This window comes from Cynocephalus volans, chromosome 12 (assembly GCF_027409185.1).
Source record: "Cynocephalus volans isolate mCynVol1 chromosome 12, mCynVol1.pri, whole genome shotgun sequence".
In the NCBI taxonomy this organism is placed as follows: Eukaryota; Metazoa; Chordata; class Mammalia; order Dermoptera; family Cynocephalidae; genus Cynocephalus; species Cynocephalus volans.
In genome coordinates, this window is record NC_084471.1 from 63,221,665 (window position 1) to 63,235,062 (window position 13,398).

The window sequence follows — 13,398 nt, forward strand, 5'->3', positions numbered from 1 at the left end:
GGTCAATATGTCGTTTTGTCTAAGAGATGATTGGCTATTTCTGGCCCTTTCTTCTGAAGGTCATGGACTGCATTGAAAATCTTCCAGATCACATATTTAGCTAGGTAGAAATTAATTCTATCTACAATTTAATAGTAAAAGTAAACACTTTAAGTAATGTACACATATTACCTAATTTGATCTTTCTAACATATGAAGTAGCTGCTGTCTCCATTTTACAGATGAGAAAACTGAGGTGAAAATAGATTATTTAAAGTGTGCAAGATGACCGAACTGAGAGATTCAGAGGAGTCTAACTTCAGAGTCTGTTCTTAATCATTCCACAATATTGCCTTTCCTATCTGAAGAGAAATTCAGAATTTCACATTCCTGGTAAACTCCACTATCTCACTTAATCCTAATTAACCAATCCTCACTTCACAATGGTAAACACCTCAGAAATTTAAAAGTAGCTTTCAGAGCATTTAAAATTTTCACACTTCAAGGCAACTACAGTCGTCTTAAAACCATTAGATCATATAATGTCACGTGGTTTAGATAATCCAGGGACATATTTGTTGAGTCTTTTTGTAGGGCTGAGAAATGAGGTATGGGAGTCATTAGCCTTATTGTTAGCAAAACACTGATTTTTCATTCTACTTTTCAAGGACCCTACTGTACAAAGCATGGGTTCTTAAGGTTGGGTCCTGGACCCCTAGAATGAATGTTTCAGTATATCTAAGAAGTGCCCAAAATAGCAGGCAAAACGAATTGTATATATGCCTGTATTCTTCCTTCTGGGGATGGGAATCTGTAACTTCGTAATTTCAACATCGGCCTAAACCATGTATTCCAAAAATGACTGAAAGGTCACTTCTACCTTCCAATGTTATGAATGTAATCTGTGGCATTCGCCACTATTTAATGTCTCATATTTTCCTGCATTTAACTTCACATATTTCCATGAAATCGGGAAGTTGCCTTAATAGCGCTGTCTACGTTGCGGACCAGAGGGCGGAGCATACTTCTCTCTCACGGTTTCCCTTCGGGTATCAAACACGCTCGCAGAGAGTCAAGGGTCAGCTATCTCAGGACTGCGTGGCTCCGCAAGGAGGGTTCCCGCCGGGCCAGGCGTCCAGTTCTGAATCCTTACCCTTATTTAGACCTCGTCAGTTCCCCCGCCCTGAGGAACAGCCGGACGGGTCACAAGTTAACGGAAGTGGCTGCCAGCAGCTCCTGACCCGGAATCGGATCCTGGCCACGCCCCCCTCCCCCCCGCGCCAGGCTTCCTTCTGCAACAGGCGCGGGTCACGCTCTGCTTCGCTCTTTTTCTACCGCCATCTTGGTTCCGTGTTCCCCGCACAGTAAGTTCTTTCTACGCCGTTATTCAGGATCCGCAGCCATCCGCCTTTCTCGCGGGCTAAGCCGCCCCAGGGGCTGGAAGTTAAGGAGAGTTGGAGACTTTACGGGGCTACAGCGTTCCTACTCCTTCCTTAGCCTCCGGACAAAATAGGGTCTGCGGTGGTTGTCCTGGCGAAAGCAGGGCAGAAGGGCCGCGGGCCGGGCCCGGAGTCCGGCCCTGGGTAGATGGGAGCCGTTGCAGTGTTGGGGGCGGAAGCGGAATGTGTCTGCTGTTGGGAGCGGCTTCAAGAGAATCCAGAGGAGGTTAAGGGGTCACAGCCTTAGAACCCCCCAACACCGTTCTTACTGTGACAAGCGAGAGTTGGTACTTAAGGCACTCTGTCTCCTCCTGACGCTCGATAGTCATCAAACAGGAGTTCTGGAGGCACCTGCCCAGGCAGCGTTCATGTTAGGAGAGGAGGGGAGGGGATTCAAGGTATCGTCTGAAGTCTCCCATGGTTGGAAGCCAGACCGGGATCCTCGTCCTTGGGTTGAGAACGCAGTGGCGATTGCTGGCCTTGTGGGGTTTGGAGTGCGGGATAAAACGAACCCCGGGTATTGGGAAGTACGCTCTCTGCAGAGTGAAGAGGCTCGGTGAGAGAAGGTGATTCGCTTGATAGAGGTCTGAGGGTCACGTCATATTTCCCACATATTCCGGCTGCTTTGGGGAGTGTTGTCCGCAAACACCCTTATATTTTATTTCTTAAGTCCTTCACAGTTTTTAAGAATGCTTGGCTCTGGTAAGGTAGGTAAATGCATCCCAATCAATTCAGGCCTCCTTTTTCTTCCCTTCAGATATGCCCGGAGAAGCCACAGAAACCGTCCCTGCTACAGAGCAGGAGTTGCCACAGCCCCAGGCTGAAACAGGTAGGTTCCCTAGCCCCCTTGCCGTTAATTATATTGACCTTAAGACCATTTGGTGAGTAAAGCGATAAAGAAGAAATACACGCTTGTCTTTTAGAGTTAACTTTCATTAAAGAAGATGGGGTTGCTGCTTTACCAGGAAGGAGATATCTTAAGATTAACTGCTATCCTGGAAGGTCTTTAAGGAGATGGAATAAAAATAGTATCTTTAAGATTTGTGGACAGTAAGAGTTCCCTAGCCTGCTTTGTAGGTTATGCCAAGTGCCTCAAAAGAAGCTCTGCTATGGAACCCCCACCTCAAGTAGGAAAACTGAGCAGGGAAAGGGCTTGGTGATTCTTACTTACTGGAACTGGATGACGCACAGGCAGGGCAAGGAGACCTGAGCTTTTGTGAAGTTTCAGCTAGCAAGTTGCATCAAGGTTTTAGATAGCCGGGCTTGGCATTGTGCCTTCATCACATGTCTGGATGAGATGTGTACTGGTGGTAAACGTGTCCTACTGGGCCCCAGAGCCCTCCTTGGTCAGTTAACTTGTTTTAGGGGTTGGTGCTGAGCTATTTCTAGTGTGTTGGAATAGTGCCTGCCACATTGTCTGGAATCCAGGATTGAAATAAACCTTTTGACTGATCTTCAGCGTTGAAGTTAATGGATGTAGAATATAGTGTGAAGGCAAAAGTGATAGTCTTGCTAAGTCGGCTGTGCAGAAGTAAGCCAAGGGAATCTTCATGCTGTAATCATCATCACTTTTTTAAATAGTAAATTTTTTTTTTAATTCCACCTGTCACAGGCAATTCCTGTCTCCTTTTGGAGTTAAAATAGAGTCGTTTATAGTCGAGAGCATTGTGGTTCTCCCTCCCCACCTGTCTGATTTTAGCAGCTGAAGGGATTAATACAGCTGCTAGAAAAGAGAAAGGAGGGGCCCCTGAGTTGGGGAATGAACAATATGAAATCCTTGAACTACAGTAGACTTAAGGAAGGAGAAAAAATAAAGGAGTGTTCTCTAAAGATCCTGTAATTTCAGTGCTAAACAAGATTTTAGAGATAGTGTCATTAAATAATTTTACAAACACGGAGACTAAAATTCAGGTGAATTTAGAGTAGTCTGGTTTCAGGCTTTAAAACTAATGCCAGTTACTTCTGAAGCAGTCCTTAGGCAGTGCTGTTAAATGTATTCCTGAATAGTCTGAGCTTCTACAGTAGGTTTATCATATTAAGGGAGAACCAGTGATAAAGACTCAGGATTTTGTCACTAACTATAACTAAATTATTTATTAGAAATGAATGAAGAAACTAGTTCAGGGAATTAGTTATGGTATCAAAGCAAGTAGTTTCAGCCTGATCCCGTCTTGATATGCAGTCAGAAGAAAACATTCCATGTTTTAAATCTGATTAATATGTGCTCGCTTCGGCAGCACATATATTAAATCTGATTAATATGTTTGAAAGTATTTGTACTGTAATCATAAGACTTCGACTAGGAAAAACTGGTTGAGCCACCTATCATTCTTTTATAGTAAGATACTATAAGAACTTTAGGATTACTGGTTAAGTGAATTTGGATGTTATGGGCTCTTTTTATGGCTGGCTGGTACAGGGATCAAACCCAACCTTAATGTTGTCCGCGCTACACTCTAATCAACTGAGCTAATAAGCAGCTGGCTGTTTTTTGTTTTTTTCTGTTTTCATTCCCATCTAGGCGTTGAGCATTTGTTGATCTAATCCTGTGTTACCTCCTAAATGACAAACGTGTTTTTTCCATTATTCAGTAAACCTTTTACTTCATTTTACTGTAGTGCCAAATATCGGTCTGTTGTGATAGAGTGAAATATTTATCCAGATTAAGGGGTGGGGAACCAATGTATTCTTTCCGCAACAATTCTCTGCTTCCAAAATAGAACCATAATCTGGCTTAATAAATTGGGTTAGAGTTTCATAATACAATTTCTACCTTTGTGGTTTAGTTCTTTCCCTGGAGATCTAATTCATCTTGGATTGATGTCCAAGAGCTAACATTACCTAGGAAGGTCTGTAGAGACTGGAGAATACATAAACTGGTTTTGGTGAATACATAAACTGAGGCATAAGGAGGCTAAATGACTTAGTAATTAATATTTAGTACTAAATTCTGAAGAGTTGCAATTTTAGGAAGAACTGACTTGTGCCTGGCACCCCCTTCCTAAAACTTTTTTTTTTTTTTTTTAAGATGACCGGTAAGGGTATCTTAACCCTTGACTTGGTGTAGTCAGCACCACGCTCAGCCAGTGAGCTAACCAGCCATCCCTATATAGAATCCGAACCCGCAGCCTTGGTGTTAACAGCACCGCACTCTCCCGAGTGAGCCACAGGCTGACCTTCCCTTCCTAAAACTTTTAACACTCAGATTTATCCTGGTCTAGTGAAAGCCTGATTCCCCCATCTTTACCACTGATCACTACCTAACTTGTTCCTGTTTTTGATGTCTGTTTTAGTTAGTTCATGATCCTTGGGTGAACAGGATAGCACAGCTGTCTAGTTCTAGTGGTAATTCTGTTGGTTGCAAGAAGGACTTGAGAATGGGATCCCTTTCTAGAGGGAAGGGGAGGTCACAGCAGGGAAAGGGAAGGAAGCATGTTGTTCACCCAGTTAAATGTAGGCTGCTCATTAGACTGTTCTCTCCACCCTAAAATAGTTGGTTTATTTTGATAGAACTTGGGAAGTGTGCTAGTATTCTCACTTGACCACTGAAATGTATTTGGGAAAGGCTGGTGTTGTCACCTTTGTCTAATCCTGTGTGGTGACTTTCATTCTCAGATTGAAAACTCCAGGATTTCCTGTGAGGCATGTTGAACCAAGTTGGGCTGCATAACTCACCTTTTTGTTTTGTTTTTTCTCTTCCCTTTATCTCCTTTTTTGCTTTTTTCCTCCAGCTTTGCTTCCTAGGTCTTCAACCTTGAGTGTCACTACTGCCTTAGAGCAGCCTAGACCTACCCTTAATCCTCCTTGCTCCTTGGCCCCTCAACAATGCCCTTTGGCAAATGCTCCCCAGCCTCCCCCATTCCCTTCTCCGTCTAGTATTTCCTCAACCCTTTTTGAAGTTCCTTTTCCCCAGTCATCCTCTGGGACAGCCCAGCCTTTGGGAACTGCCCTTGACACCCCTACTTTCCTACCAAACCTAATAGGGCCTCCCATCTCCCCAGCTGCCTTAGCCCTGGCTGCTCCCATGATAACTCCAACTCTAAAAGGTGCCCATTCCTCTTCAGCTCCCTTAGCTCTGGTTGCCTTGGCTCCTCACTCAGTTCAGAAAAGTTCTGTTTTTCCACCTAACCCTCTTACCTCACCTCCTTCAGTTGCTGTAGCTGAGTCAGCGTCACTGACATCTCTGTCAGCCCCCATTGCTCCCTCAGAACCAAAAACCTCTCCTATTCAAGCTCCCTCTCAGGTTGTCCCTAATCCGGAAAGTGCCCCCAGTCCTCCAGGTATAGTCAGTGCTATTCCTTCCCGCCTTGTAACTACTTTGGCCTCTGTTCAATCTGGAATAGCCTCCTGTCCTCAGATACCACCCACCACTCCCCTAGCCATCACTTCCCCTCAAGTCAAAAGTATACCCACTTCCTCAGCTCTGGCTTCTCCACAAAACCTAGTAAGCTTCAGCCTAAAGGGTCCTGTTAGTCCACCTGCTGCCTTATCCTCTTCAACCCAGTCTGTTCCTACAGTGACCTCTTCTCAGAAAACTATGGCTCCCAGCATCCCTCCAGTTTTCTCCACTCCTTTGGGCTCTCATCTTTCACCTTTACATCAGAGTTCTTTCAGTTCTTCTGTCCAGCATGTAGATCAAACAGGTCCTACTGCTCTGTCAGATCCTACAATGAATACCATTTCTGTAGATCATTCCTCCGTAAGGGCCTCTTATCATTCTCAGGGATCTGTAATTCCTCCCCTTTCTTCCAGAAATGAGGTGGTTCCTGCTGCTGTTGCTGCTTTTTCAGTGGGGGCTCCGGCTTCTCCCCTGGCTCCATCTGTTGACAAAAGCCCTTCTAGCATCGCTAGCATAACCTCCTACAGCCCTTCTGGCTCCCTAAATGTAGCTACCTCTTCTTCATTATCTCCTGCTGCCCCTCTCATTCTCAAAGGCTCTCCTGTTGCCACTCATCATCAGTCTTTAATGACCCAGATTCCTGTTTCTCCAGGAAGTCCAGGCTTGAAAGAAGCTCCTGTTTCTTCTGTTGGAGCCACCCAACTTGTGATGACTAATCCCTCTACAATTTCTGCAGTATCTACTATCTTTGATGTAGCTACTTGTCTCTCTCCAGTCTCATCAGTTCCCACAGGTAGTCAAGAACCAACATCCTCTACTGCCTTGGTTATGGCACCTGTGGCTTCCGAAGAGCTTCCTACTCAAGTAGCAACTACTCTGGAGATACCAGTCTCTCTTCCTCTGCCAGCCCCTGAAGACCTCAAAAATCTCCCTACTTCATTATCAGTAAAGTTCCCAACACAAAAAGATCTCCAAACTGTACCTGCCTCTCTTGTTTTTTCAGCCGGGGCAGGACTCCCTACCAAGAAAGACCCTACTCTACCACCATTGGCCCTGGCAACCCCTAAAAATTCCCCCTCTACCCAAAGTACTTCATCTTCTCTGGAGATCTCTCTCTCTCCTGAAGCCACCCCAACGAGGAAGAGCCCTGTTGAACCCCACCCAGTAGGTGAGCCAGCCAGTGCTACTCCTCTGGGTGATAACTCCCTGACCTCTGTAATCAAGACAGATCCTCATGCAAGCCCAGACCCTGCTGGTCTGCTTCTCAAAAGTTCTCTCACTACCCCAGCAGTGACTACATTTCCTTTGGAAAGTGCTGACCCTGCTAGGGTGGCTCCTACAACTGCTAAAGTTACCTCCAATCCTGTAGTTACAGCCAGCCCTTTTCTAGAAGGAGCTGTCTTTTTAGCTCCTAAACACCACCCAGCTAAGAAGGGTACTTCCTCTCTTACTACTTTACCTTTGGTTCTTCCAGCATCTGGAAGTTGCCCTGTAACTTCATCTGTGACTTTATCCCCCCAGAATGTTTCTGCTTCTCTAGCTGCTTTGGTACCGGCCCCTGAAATTCCAAAGCCTGTGCTCTTTCCCTCTCTTCCCCTAACTGGGACTTCTACGAGTGCAAAGAAATTTGATGGTATTTCTCATACCTTAGCATTGGGACCTGTGGCTTCCCTTCCTGAAGGGTGCCTTGCTAAGGACTCTGGTGGTTCTGTTATTGAATCTTCCAAAGGAACTCTGACTTACCTAGCTGACTCCCCATCTCCTTTAGGGACTAGTGTGTCTCCTCAAACTAAAAGACTTCCAACCAAAAAGGAATCTGCTATCCCTGATGCTCCTGTTGGAAATCTCTCATCCCCTGTTTCTCCCATTGAAACTTCCTTTCTTCCAGAGGCCAGTCTTTCTTTTCAAGGACCTAAAGTCTCACTCACCAAGAAGCATTCTTCTACTCCTCCAACTATGACTCTTCCCTCCCCCAAAAAGGCCCCAGGAACTCCAGCCTCCAAAGGAGGCCCAGCTATCCCATCTCCCAAAGGGGTCCCCACTCGCCCACCTGTGACTCCTCCCTCCCCCAAAAAGAATCCAGCCTCCAAAGGAGGTCCAGCTAACCCAGTTCCCAAAGGGCCCCCCACTTCCCCAGCCGTGACTTCTCCCTCATCCAAAGAGTCCCTAGCTACCCCATCTCCAAATGAAGCTGCCACTCCCCCAGCTGTGACTCCTCCCTCCCTCAAAGAGACCCCAGCAACTTCAGTCCCCAAAGGAGCTCCAGCCAAACCCAAAGGGGCCCTCACTCCTCCAGCTATGACTCCTCCCTCTCCCAAAAAGGCCCCAGCAATTCCATCCCCCACAGGAAGCCCAGCTAGCCCATCTCCCAAAGGTACTCGCAGTACCCCAGCTGTTACTCCTCCCCCAAAAGCCCCAACTACCCCAGCTGAGACTCCTTCCCCCAAAGAGGCCCCAGCAACTCCAGCACCCAAAGGAGCTCCAGCTACCCCCTCCTCCAAAGGGGCTCCCACTCCCCCAGCTGTGACTTCTTCCTCTCCCAAAGAGGCTCCAGCAACTCCAGCTACCCCATCCTCCAAAGGGGCTCCCACTCCCCCAGCTGTGACTTCTCCCTCTCCAAAAGAGGCTCCAGCAACTCCAGCACCCAAAGGAGCTCCAGCTACCCCCTCCTCCAAAGGGGCTCCCACTCCCCCAGCTGTGACTTCTCCCTCTCCCAAAGAGGCTCCAGCAACTCCAGCTACCCCATCCTCCAAAGGGGCTCCCACTCCTCCAGCTGTGACTTCTCCCTCTCCCAAAGAGGCTCCAGCAACTCCAGCACCCAAAGGAGCTCCAGCTATCCCATCCTCCAAAGGGGCTCCCACTCCCCCAGCTGTGACTTCTCCCTCTCCAAAAGAGGCTTCAGCAACTCCAGCTACCCCATCCTCCAAAGGGGCTCCCACTCCCCTAGCTGTGACTTCTCCCTCTCCCAAAGAGGCTCCAGCACCCAAAGGAGCTCCAGCTACCCCATCCTCCAGAGGGGCTCCTACTCCCCCAGCTGTGACTCCTCCCTCCCCCAAAAAGGTCCCAGCTACTTCAGCCCCCAAAGGGGTCCCTCCTCCCCCAACTGTGACTTCTCTCTCTCTCAAAGATGCCCCAGCAACTTCAGCCCCCAGAAGAGCTCCAGCTACCCCATCCCCCAACGGTGCTCCAGCTACCCCATCCCCCAAAGGAGCCCCCACTCATCCAGCTGTGACTCCTCCCTCCCCCAGAGAGGCTCCCATGCCCACTGCTGTGTCTTCTTCTCCCAAAGGATCCCCTACTTCCCCAGTTTCAGTCACATGTCACATGGGGGCCATTGCCCCTCGGGCATCTAAAGGACTCTCAGCAAAGAAAGGCCTAACTGCTCCTAAAGGACTTATTGCTGCAGCTTCAGAAAGTGCACCAGTCATTACAGCTCCCACTCAGAAAGGTCTACCAGCCAAGAAGAGTTCTGCTAATTCACCTATTTGCCCAGATCCCTCAGCTAAGAATGGTACTAAAGGACCCCTTTCAAAGACTGCAAAAGCCCTCCCTATTTCTCCTGCAAAGGACAAAGATTCTTTTCATTCCCCGAAGGGCCCCTTGACTCCTTTTGAGTCTAAGACATCTACCCCTCTAGTAGCAGCTACCTCTGAAAAGGTCCTTTCTAAAGCTGGATCAGCAGCATCTGTGTCTCCAGCACCCACTCCACCAGTCTCTCTGCCTCTTGCTCCCTCCCCAGTTCCCCCTCTGCTTCCTAAACAGCAGTTTCTGCCATCCTCACCTGGCCTGTTGCTGGAATCACCCTCTAAGCCCCCAGCCCCTGCTGAGGAGGATGAGCTGCCGCCTCTGATTCCCCCGGAACCAGTTTCTGGGGGAGTACCTTTCCAGTTGATCCTCGACAACATGCCCACCCCCAAACCTGCTGGGATCACTGCCCCACCCCCCTCTGCCAAGCAGCCTGTTTTGAAGAACAACAAGGGTATATGCCTTGGTTTGCCGTGTGCATGGCGTGTTGCCCACACCCCTCCTGGTGGCTACCCACCAATACTAACCCTAGGATGCGTTGCTTTCTCCAGTGTATCCGCTTGTGTGTTTCGATGTAGAATATAGAATGATAATTTTAATGTAAAGTTCTAGAAATATGAGCTCAAATCTTGGTTTTCATCACTTCAGATAATACCTTGTGTTTATTTTGTGTGATGTGGTCCAGACTGAATCCTGGGTCTGCCATCTTTTTTACCTTAACTGATTTGACATTGAAAACCAAGACCTATCAGACCTATAATCTGCTCTAATCTCTTCCACACTAACCTTGTCCCTGGGCCTGGGATTTGCTAAAATAGTGGGGAATCTGGAGCTATTTGTTTTTCTTTTTACTTCGTAGACTTAGTAATGACCCGTTGCTCACGGATTCTCTTTTCTTAAATATGTAGAGACCTGTTCTTCCTAGCCTGAGAATGGTGCTGGTATATGCTTTTTTTCCTCAGTAGTTTTTATTGATGCTTGGCCTTTGGATAGAGGGAAATTTAAATACATGAATTATGTTTGGAAGAAAAGGGAAATCATAGGACAGTACCTAGTAGAGAATTTGACTATTAGAGCTCTAGATGGACATCACTGAGAATTTTCCAGCTATGTTGATAGAATTGCTAGACTAAGTGGCTTGAAAATAAGGCCAAATGTGTGTACACAACTGCTTCTGGCCTCCTCCAACCCAGTTTGAGAGGTATGCACTCTGCCTGTTCTGCTTCCACAATTTGATTTTGTATTTTTTTTCACTTAAGTATGTCTGGAGACACCTCCTGCCAGAACCTTTTGAGAATGGTTGGGCTATTGGGTAAAATTTGGAGTTACATGGGTCAGTGATATTTGCCTGTGATAAGAAATGAAGCCCTTGGGCCGGCCCATGGCTAACTCAGGAGGGTGCAGTGCTGATAACACCAAGGCCACAGGTTTGGATCCTATATAGGGATGGCCAGTTGGCTCACTGGCTGAGCGTCATGCTGACAACACCAAGCCAAGGGTTGAGATCCCCTTATCGGTCATCTTTTTTTAAAAAAAAGAAAAGAAATGAAGCCCTTGAGGGGAAGAAAGCAGTTATAGTACATAAACTGCTCAGCTGTATCTAATGACTACTCTCAGTTCTGGGACTGTGTCTTTAACAGATGTGTACACACTCGTTTGTGACTTAAGTTGGGAGCTATTGAACTGGCTTCACACAGACCAGTTGTTTTTTTAGGTCTAGCATAAGGCAGTGACTTCTAGTCCAGGCAAGTCATGATGAGGTACCTCCTCATACTCTCTACTATAAAATAGCAAAAGTTATTTGTCATCTTAGGGTCTGGAACAGAATCTGACAGTGATGAATCAGTACCAGAGCTTGAGGAACAAGATTCCACACAGGCAACCACACAACAAGCCCAGGTGGGTATTCACTTACTAACTGGTGTAAGTACTCAGGTCAAAGACACATTGGAGAACTAGAGTTGATCAGAGCTGACTTTTGTACTTGGAACTGTGAGCCTTCCATAAAAGGAAAACCACATGGAGATTGCAGTATCCAGATCTTAGCTTCCAGTTAACTTATAGCTGTTTTATCTTAGCTGGCAGCAGCAGCTGAAATAGATGAAGAACCAGTCAGTAAAGCAAAACAGAGTCGGAGTGAAAAGAAGGCACGGAAGGTAAGATTTTAAGTTATTAATGGAGATTAAAGGTTCTGGTGAAGCAACTTTAAAAGGTGGAACACCTATAATGGAACTCTTGGTGTAGTGGTAGAATTCTGTTTAGTTCATAATAACAGAAGTGACTATGGAAGAAGACCCAGAAGTTCTGAAAACCAGTTCTCTTGTATAAACTTTTCTTGACCCAGAAAGAAACTTTGCTTCAGATACAGTACTATTAGTGTTCCTTGCTTCCTGGAGTTGCTTCTAAAGTTTAAAACATGATTTTCTTTTCTATTCTTTAGGCTATGTCCAAACTGGGTCTTCGACAGGTTACAGGGGTTACTAGAGTCACTATCCGGAAATCTAAGAATATCCTCTTTGTCATCACAAAACCAGATGTCTATAAGAGCCCAGCTTCAGATACCTACATAGTTTTTGGGGAAGCGAAGGTAAGTAAAGGTTTCTTAAGAGTTGCTCTAAGGTCAGGGTTTTTCAACCTCAGCACTATTGACATTTGGGGTCAGATAATTCTTTGTCGTGGAAAGGTGTCCTGTGCATTTCAGATGTTTAGCAGCATTGCATCCAGTTGTGATAGCCAAAAAATCTCCAGACATTGCCAGATGTCACCTGGGAGACATAGTCTGAGTGAGAGCAAATTTAAAGCTGTATAGTAAGTTACTTGAAAGTGGGTTTAGAGTGAGAGTTTTTAAAGGATGTATATGATTTCTTTTTCATTTACTGTAGACTAATCTATTCACATGACTTGTATTCTCTGCCCATAGATTGAGGATTTATCTCAGCAAGCACAGCTAGCAGCTGCTGAGAAATTCAAAGTTCAAGGTGAAGCTGTTTCAAACATTCAGGAAAACACACAGACTCCGACCGTACAAGAGGAGAGTGAAGAAGAAGAGGTATACCAAGAAATCTTTCATACTTTTAATTCTCTCTGTATGGCAATGTTTGTGTTGGTAGGTAGAAACTATACTGTTTTAGACTCTCAAACCCCATTGAGTTAAGTGGTTTTTTAATTATATTAAGAACTAGGGCCGAGCCCATGGTGCACTCGGGAGAGTGCGGCGCTGGGAGCGGGCGACACTCCCGCCGCGGGTTCGGATCCTATATAGGAATGGCCGGTGCACTCACTGGCTGAGTGCCGGTCACGAAAAAGACAAAAAAAAAAAAAAAAAAAAGAACTAGATCCAGGAGACTCTTGACTCCAGAGAACTACTGAAGTCGTTCTTGCCTTTAATTTATTGTTTTTTCCCTCTCCTCTCTTAGGTTGATGAAACAGGTGTGGAAGTTAAGGACATAGAATTGGTCATGTCACAAGCAAATGTGTCAAGAGCAAAGGCAGTCCGAGCCCTGAAGAACAACAGTAATGATATTGTAAATGCTATTATGGTAAGTATCCAAGCCTTTATTCCTTGACCATCTCTGCCCTGACCAGATATGGGTGACTTTATTTTCTTTGCTTAATATCGGCCAATTAGGAAGCCTCATTCCAAAGCCTGTTCTGAGTTTCCTTAGGTTTTAGTGCCTTGTATTCTCCCAGTTTCCCTGTAACTACATCTAATTATCTTTTTTCTGTTACAGGAATTAACAATGTAACCATTGGAAAATGAGGACTTTTTTTGGTGTTTCAAAAAGTTAACTACAGCTTGGTTTGAAATTTGTACTGTTTCTATCATTAATAAAGTTTGGCTTCTTGTTGGATGAACTCAGTGAGTGCTTGGTCTCTTACCCCCCCCAAAAAACAGTGATGGCTCTAGTAATTTATTGCTCTTAAAACCTTCAGTTGAAAGGATTTAGTGCCACAGATTCCCCACTTAAAATCTCAGACTTCCTGCCTTTTTTTTTTTTTTTTTTTTTTTTTTGACTGGTAAGGGGATTGCAACCCTCGGCACGGTGTAGTCTGCACCATGCTCAGCCAATGAGCGTACAGTCATCCCTATATAGAATCCGAACCCACGGTCTCAGC

General features: G+C 45.9%; 1 protein-coding gene across 4 annotated transcripts; it reads left to right on the forward strand.

The window, feature by feature from the left end:
• The first annotated feature begins 1,235 nt into the window (after window positions 1-1,235).
• Window positions 1,236-13,137, forward strand: NACA (nascent polypeptide associated complex subunit alpha). Of its 4 annotated transcripts, none has more exons than XM_063076353.1 (9): window positions 1,236-1,343; window positions 2,176-2,247; window positions 5,150-9,736; window positions 11,096-11,181; window positions 11,361-11,438; window positions 11,723-11,869; window positions 12,203-12,331; window positions 12,699-12,821; window positions 13,014-13,137. In XM_063076353.1, the coding sequence occupies exons 2-9, from the start codon at window positions 2,178-2,180 to the stop codon at window positions 13,026-13,028; spliced, it is 5,235 nt and encodes a 1,744-aa protein (XP_062932423.1). In that variant the 5' UTR covers window positions 1,236-1,343; window positions 2,176-2,177; the 3' UTR covers window positions 13,029-13,137. The 4 variants fall into 4 exon arrangements, with proteins under 4 accessions (XP_062932423.1, XP_062932425.1, XP_062932424.1 ...); XM_063076354.1 differs by lacking the exon at window positions 1,236-1,343 and adding an exon at window positions 1,833-1,984; XM_063076355.1 differs by lacking the exons at window positions 5,150-9,736; window positions 13,014-13,137 and having other exon boundaries at window positions 1,237-1,343; window positions 12,699-12,863.
• Window positions 13,138-13,398: the final 261 nt, after the last annotated feature.